We start from the raw sequence: 7,675 nt of genomic DNA, 5'->3' as shown, positions 1-7,675 counted from the left end.
ATTATTTCATCACTCACTTCTCGGAATGGAAAAAACTGAAAGTGGCCGTTGCTTGGATGCTTAAGTTGAAAAAACTGCTGAACAAACTACGTTTCAAAAGAAAACAATTACTGTCATTGGGAAATGATTGTAGTGCTACTATAGATGTACAGATGAGTCTGTTCAAAGCAACTCAAGGTGGACAATTTTTGTCCTTGGAGGATCTCTTTGAAGCTGAAATGGCTATTGTTTGCTTCAGTCAACAACAACAGTTTCAAAATGAAATTGAACAACTGAAGAAAGGTTCTAATGGAGTCAAGAAGGATAGCAGTCTATATAGACTGGATCCTGTATTGGATGATCAACTTCTGCGTGTAGGAGGACGACTTGGGAAGCTAACAATGCCTGTTGAATTTAAGCATCCCATTATATTGAGTAAGAATCAACATGTTTCACAACTTCTACTTCGTCACATTCACGAACAGTTGGGACATGCAGGCAGGAATCATATGTTATCAAAGTTGAGACAAACGTATTGGATTACAAATGCCAATGCCACTGCAAGAAAGGTCATTTCTAAATGTGTCATATGCAGACGCTATAGAGGGAAGACAGGGAATCAAAAGATGTCAGATCTTCCTCTAGAACGAATTACCCCTGATCTTCCACCTTTTACAAATACAGGGGTTGATTATTTTGGACCCATTGAAGTGAAAAGAGGCCGTAGCTATGTAAAGAGATACGGAGTAATCTTCACTTGCATGGCAACCAGAGCAGTGCATTTGGAAGTCGCTTACTCTTTGGACACTGATGGGTGCATAAATGCTTTGAGGAGATTTATTGCTCGGAGAGGTCAAGTAGTTCATATTAGATCAGGCAATGGGACAAATTTCACTGGTGCCAACAGAGAGTTGAAAGAATCTCTTTCTGCATGGAATAAGCGGCAAATTGAAAAGGAGTTGATTCAATTAGGAGTTAAATGGAGTTTCAATCCTCCAGCAGGTTCCCATTGTGGAGGGGCATGGGAAAGGATCATTCGTATGGTGAGAAACATTCTGTGTTCTGTACTTCGTCAACAGATACTGGATGATGAATCATTCCATACCATTCTGTGTGAAGTGGAATCCATTTTAAATGATCGTCCGATCACCAAGAGTTCCAATGACCCTAATGATCTTGAGGCCCTTACCCCAAATCATCTTCTTCTTCTGAAAGGCAAACCTGCTTTACCACCTGGCCTTTTTGAAAAGTCAGATTTATATGTGAAAAGAAGATGGAGACAAGTTCAGTATTTAACTGATCTTTTCTGGAAAAGGTGGATAAGGGAATATCTACCTTTGTTGCAAAAACGTCAAAAGTGGACAAAGGAGCGACGAAATTTTATTTCTGGGGATATTGTTCTTTTGTTGGATAGCACTGCACCTCGTGGTTCATGGCCACTTGGTAAAGTCTTGGAAACGTTTTCAGATGATAAAGGTCTAGTACGTACTGTAAAGATCAAAACTAAAAGTAGCGTTTTAGAACGACCTGTAGGAAAGATCTGCCTTTTATTGGAAACAAACGATTAAAAGGAATAAGAGTTTGTGATTGTAACAATGTCACAATTTATTAAATGTTGTATCATGGCTCCTTTATGTATTTTGTGTAATTGTTATGTCAGTCTGCCATAAGCAATTAAGGGGCCGGTGTGTAGGAGCCATTTTAATGTAATTCCTGTTTATTCCATTAGGTGTCACTCTGATGTGGTGGTATATTTAGAGCACGGTGTTAATGAAACGACAGGTGTGTTTGGTGGCTGAGAGGCAAACAGTTTTGACCGTGTTAAGCCATACATTGTTTTTACTGCTCAAATGACTGCTTGCATGGATATGGATTATGGACAAAATGTTTGTCTGCAAGGTATGAACTTTATGCTGAAAAACGAGAGCTCACAGGAAATTGATTGAAGCAGTGTTTATTGACTGGAACAAAATAAAGACACAGTTTGCATTTCAACATCTACGTGTATGGACTTAATGGGCACGCGTGTTTAACGTGCTTTCTTCTGCCACCGACACCAGCGGCCTAGTGGAAGGCCGTAATAGACTGAAATCCCTGAAATGGTTGAGCTGCACATGCAAAATGCTCTAAAAGCTGCTGACCCCCAGGACTCTCGCTGTGGCCTAGCTCTCTTAAAAAGGAGACCGTTTTTCTCTGTAGAGATCCAACAACATCACTGATAAGGCTAGATGTGTGATCTACCACAAAATTAACAGCACTCAATGTTTGAGAGGAATTTGAACCTGGGACTACAACGCCATGGTCAAGCGGTACCCCGATGAGGCTTGCAGACAGGCTCTTCTGGAAGACCTTCGTGAGAGGCATTTTTTAATCCTTAACGACCCCAAGGACGCACAGGCTGAATCCAGTTCACCAGGCGCTGCAGTGGAAACGCACAACAAAAAGTGAGTTGTTATTCACTAGTATTACTTTTCATTTAATGCTGAGTAAATTTAATATTGGAACGCTGCCAGACACACATACAGAAACATCTCTAACTTGCATCCTTATTTGTTTTTTGTTTCATCTAATCATTCTAGGCCTGCTCAGCCGACTCTCCACGACTGCCAGAGAGTCCTCAGAGTGTCAGAGGCGGACATGCTGATCATCCACAGGAAGCTCCTGGATCAGCAGCATGTGGAAGAGGACCAGATGACGCTGTGAGTTTTAGCAGAATCATATATAATAGTGTATGCATTTATACGCACTGTACCGAGAAATATAAAATAATTAAGATGATAGTCTGGCTTATGTACTACATAAAGTTCAAATAATATTATTCTCTGTAAGAAAAATACACTGAAAGAATTGAGGATTAATCTGAGATTTGTTCTTCATTGCAGGTATGATTTACCGAGCTTTTCGAGCCAGCAAGCCAGAAGAGCCCAAATTACTACGGCATGGTATGTGTCATCATCCAAAACGCACAACATCCATATAGTTTCTGTTTGTTCAAACTCTGACAGAAAGCTAGACAGACCTTGTAAGTAGCTGACATGAAATCTTCTCAAACTTTCAGCTCTTCTTCTGATGAGCCGGCCGATGAGAGGGGGGTGCGGAAGCAGAAGAGAGGCAGAGGCCCAGCTGATCAGGATGACCGGGACTTTGGAGCTTTTCTCCTGAAGTTTCCAGCGGAGGCGAGTAGCACCCCGCCCACAAAGAAGAAGCGGACCGCTGCGGGGTTTCCACCTGACAGAATGTTTTATGACAGGTGGAGGTCTGTGCAGTTGGCCAAGCGGGAGGAGCTCCTCTTGTGTAAGTTGGTGTGCTTTATTATAAAAAAAATAATACACATTTCTATAATCAAAGTAACAATTCACATTATGGACAAGAATTTTAATTTAACATTTGTCTTTGACAGCCCAGTGTTCAAGACGGCCCCCCTCTGTCAGCAAGGTGTCACTGCTGATCCAAAAAGAGGGTTGGACCGGCAACTGTCCTCGCCCCGAGGATGTAGTGGCAAAGTGGAGGCCCGTCACTAGGGTGCAGGTGGAGTCAGATCCATGGATCATCACCGCTATCCAGAACCAAAAGTGGACAGGCCTGGCCCTCAAGGACTTTGGCACAAAAGGACAAGGTATGTAGACATAATACATAAAAATACATACCCTTTTTGTCTTGTAAGCAGATATTTGTACTCCTGGAGTGAATACTAATTGCACCTTCTTTTGACCACAGGAGTTGTTGCCACCAAAGCCTTTGCCATGGGCTCCATCGTTTGTGATTACCATGGCAAGGTAATCACAGGAGCAGAGGGCCTTTTTTTAAAGGACTATGAAAACATTTTTTTAATATATTTTGCATTGTTCCTTTTAAAATAAATTCAATAATAAAAAGAATAGGCAGTTAGAAAATGAAATAGTTTTAATGTCTGAGATATATGCAATTTTAAGAGATCAAGCTGAATCATCATTAACTTCATTAAAAAGCGTATGGCAAAACCTCCGACTTTCGTTCAAATCTGCCCTCTTCGGTTAGACCAGGCTAACCTAAGATCACATGTGGAGAATCTTATTGTGGTCTCACCCAAAAATGTGACACCAGGGTAACACATGCATCACCTGGGCAGAATTTTATCTCGGTCTCACCCAAAAAAATGAACTTTATACTTGTGGTGACCTTTGATTAATCTTGTTAATAAAATAGTATAAAGTCAAATTATTAACACTTTCCCCACCAGCAGTTTATACATGATACCTTACAACATTATTAAACTGAATATATAGTTAACATTTTTATACTTTTATTATTGATTTTCATTTCACCCCCTATACCTCCTAATAAAAGTAAAAAAAAATGAATAAATAAATAAAATAAAAACTTTAGGACATCTCATTTTGTATATTGACACACGTTGTCATTAAGATCCTTGTTTGTAACACAGTTAACTGTTTCAAGAGTTGGCCTGCAATGACCCTTGCCCAGCCCCCTCTAAAGGGTGTGCACTCTACCCTGGAAAGGTGTGAAAGTCAGCCTGTACTGAGGATCAAAGTTTATCAACACTATCATTCAGAAGTTTAACATAAATTAGATTAGAATTTCTAGATTTGAAGACTAATAAATTATATTAATTAATTATTTTGAAGACTGTTGATTTTCATTTCACCCCCTATACCTCCTAATAAAAGAAAAAAAGGAATAAATAAATAAAATAGTATAAAGTCAAATTATTAACACTTTCACCACCAGCAGTTTATACATTATACCTTACAACATTATTAAACTGAATATATAGTTAACATTTTTACACTTGTATTGATTTTTATTTCACCCCCTATACCTCGCAATAAAAGAAAAAAAATGAATAAACCATAAATATATCAAATAAAAACTTTATTGACACATGTTGTCATAAAGATGCTCTACAATGACTCTTGAGTTGGTATTCAAACTAGACAATCAGAACAACATTTCTTTTTTGGAATAAATAAACAGCAGGATAAATTAGCCTATGTGTTTGTACACTATAATACAATTATAGAGTCTGTTCGGGTAGGTTGTCAGTCATCCAGCCACTCCAGCTCCTCTTCCTCCCCACGAAAACACCTCTTCTTAATGCTGTGGTCGAAGCGGATCTGGTCATCTTTGCAAATGTCCTTTGTGGCCTGAAAGAGCATGACGTCCCTGTCTCCTTCTTGCAGCTTCACTGTGCAGAGGCGTGGCTGCACGTTGAACTTCTTCTTGGAGTGCGTAATCCATCTCCCTGGGGTTTCCAGAGACGGGTGGCACTCACAGGGGAAGGTCTCCGCATCGATGCAGACTTCCTCGCTGCCGTGTTTGAAGAAAAACAGGCGGCCCAGCTCATCCTGCATCTCTGCCATCTCCCTGCCCTCAGCACCTGTGATCACCTTTCCGTGGAAATCACACAGGATGGAGCCCTTCCCGAAGGCCTTGGTTGCAACAACTCCTGTGGCGAAAACAACGTTTTCCACTTCGGTAAGTACACATTTGTAACAGGAATTATGTTACTACATTTTGTCATTAATGTGCTGTTCATGATGTTATTATATTCATTTTTTTATGGATTTTACTGTGCTCATAAGACATTATACGTTATATCACTTTTTACCTTTCTGCCCCCGAAATCCTTCACAGCCAGACCCCGCCATTTCTGACTGGTCACCGCCCTGATGATGGCTGGGTCACTCTGTGCCTGTGCTCTGCTGAGCGGCCTCCACTTCACAATGACGTCCTCTGGCCGGGGATGATTGGCCGTCCAGCCCTCTGCCTCTATGACTTTAGCCACCTTTGCTGCAGTTGGGGCACATCTTGAGCATTTTGCTGTCAAAGAGAGAACATTTAAATTAAAATTCAGGTTCACCCTTATGAAACAAAAATATATTGCAGTATATTGGAAAATATCATGTAATATATTACGAGTTTTAAATTTTTCTGTTGGAGCGGATCTAATCATTGGCTAAGAAAGTATCTACACTTACATAAAAGATGTTGCTCCCGCTTGCTGTACTGCAGAGCTCTCCACTTGTCATAGAAGACTCTGTCAGTGGGGAACCCAGCTTTTGCTCTCTGGGTTTTGTTGGGTGGCTGGCCAGAGATTTCTACAGGGAAGGCCTTTAGGAAATCGTCAAAGTCGGGTGTTGGGCTGCTAACCTCTTCCTCTTGCACTCGCCTTCTCTTCTCTGCCTGGGTGCACTCTTCACCAGAGTCGTCAGAAGAGTAGCTGCAACATTGAAAAGGTTTCACGGTTACACACTGACAAACTGACGGATGAGCGTTGAGAGACATTATAATTATAACTGTTTCAGATAATTACATACCGATTCATGGAGGTGAGCAGGTTTGAGGTCACTACCACAGAGTCCAGGGTCTTCATGCGGTAGTGTTGGTTCGCCACCGCCGTCGAATGGGCCATGTAGTGTGCAACAGACGCCTTCTGCTCCTCTGTGAAGTTTGCAGCCGCATCTGTCTCCACGGTCCTGCGTACCTGCTGGCTTTTGATGTTGGGCAGTTTGTAGCTGCAATGGGGCAGAAATATCAGATGAAACTCCCAAACTTGAATTATATCATTTTCTAGAGGCTGATTCGTTTAATAAATGCACAAATCCGTTATTAGCTGAATGCTAATCCAACAGATATTTTTGGACTTATGGACTGCTGTTAATACTTACTGTGCGTGCAGACGAGCGAGGTCATTGGTCGCACTCCTGATCTTCGTGCCCGAGGATGAAACAAACAACCTGTTTCCATGTTCTACATCCGGCCGGATGCAGTCAGGGCGGATCCAGGTGTAGTATGCGTCCAGCATCTGCAGAGACAAACAAAAAAAAATCTGTTAATATCTGTTGGTTCATTGCTGGTGTTACTGTATTTTATGGTAAGGCAATTTAGCCTGTATAAAGTGTACTTACTGCTGCCTCCTCCATTGATAGGGCAAACACGGCGATCTGCATTGCTGCAGTCTGTTCGCTGACAGCCACACACACCTTTCCCCTATGATTTTTTCTCTCATCCCACTCTGTTGTCTGAAAAAAGAAAAAAAAAACACTCACAGAGTGAATAACTGACATAAACTTTGCAGACTACCTAATACAATCTGTTTAGGCTGATGCCCCCACAAAAACTGAGGTCTAAACCACTTACAGTTAATCCCTCCACCGCTCCTGGTCTCTGGAAGTGAGCGAGGATCAGGATTGCTTCACAGTAGTAACGGAACATGGTCTTTTCCTCTGAAGCCACATGGTCACCTTCCAGCATCCTCCCATAAACGGACAGCATGTCTTTATGGGCCTTCCGGAGGACTGCCTGGCACTCCTGAAGGCTCTTCTCACCCTCAAGGAACCGTTCATACCTAGAATGACATACAAGACAACAATGAATTACACACGTCTGTAGCACATAACCCCAGATGTACAGCCAGCACATAAGTACTATCAACATGGAGGAAGTCATGAAAGAAAACAAAATGGAAGGCAGATTAGCAACTGACCTGATTTTACAAGTGACCTTGCTGTTCGACTTGGAAACTGGCTTTCTGAGGGAAGTGAGGAGGTCGATGTATGCTTGGCACTTCCTGTAGAAGTCAGCATCTGCTGCAACCAAGTTGAGGTGGGTCTTCAGATACTGAACGAACCGGATCATGTTCTTGATGTAGTTCAGTATGGTGGATGGGCCCATGTCAGCGCGCGGAGTTGTGTGA

General features: G+C 41.7%; 1 protein-coding gene across 1 annotated transcript; it reads right to left on the bottom strand.

The window, feature by feature from the left end:
- Positions 1-5,018: 5,018 nt before the first annotated feature.
- Positions 5,019-7,657, bottom strand: LOC125279313. Its single transcript, XM_048208823.1, has 8 exons — positions 7,466-7,657; positions 7,120-7,327; positions 6,888-7,001; positions 6,648-6,784; positions 6,297-6,494; positions 5,958-6,199; positions 5,581-5,799; positions 5,019-5,425 (listed from the first exon to the last, which is right to left on the bottom strand). Exons 1-8 carry the CDS (start codon positions 7,651-7,653, stop codon positions 5,019-5,021), a joined length of 1,713 nt encoding a protein of 570 aa, XP_048064780.1. The 5' UTR covers positions 7,654-7,657.
- Between the last annotated feature and the right edge of the window lie 18 nt (positions 7,658-7,675).

The sequence above is a fragment of the Megalobrama amblycephala genome, linkage group LG12, assembly GCF_018812025.1.
Source record: "Megalobrama amblycephala isolate DHTTF-2021 linkage group LG12, ASM1881202v1, whole genome shotgun sequence".
Lineage (NCBI taxonomy): Eukaryota > Metazoa > Chordata > Actinopteri > Cypriniformes > Xenocyprididae > Megalobrama > Megalobrama amblycephala.
The sequence above is the reverse complement of the archived record's forward strand: the minus strand, read 5'-3'. Positions and strand labels throughout refer to the sequence as shown.

What these genes read in the sequence shown, in the direction of transcription:
- LOC125279313 (XM_048208823.1), bottom strand. Translation starts at nt 7,653, where the DNA reads ATGGGCCCATCCACCATACTGAACTACATCAAGAACATGATCCGGTTC. An exon ending in CTCGCTCGTCTGCACGCACA is followed by an intron (nt 6,495 to 6,647) that starts GTAAGTATTAAC and finishes GCCCCATTGCAG; the next exon opens with CTACAAACTGCCCAACATCA. An exon ending in CTGCTCACCTCCATGAATCG is followed by an intron (nt 6,200 to 6,296) that starts GTATGTAATTAT and finishes TCAATGTTGCAG; the next exon opens with CTACTCTTCTGACGACTCTG.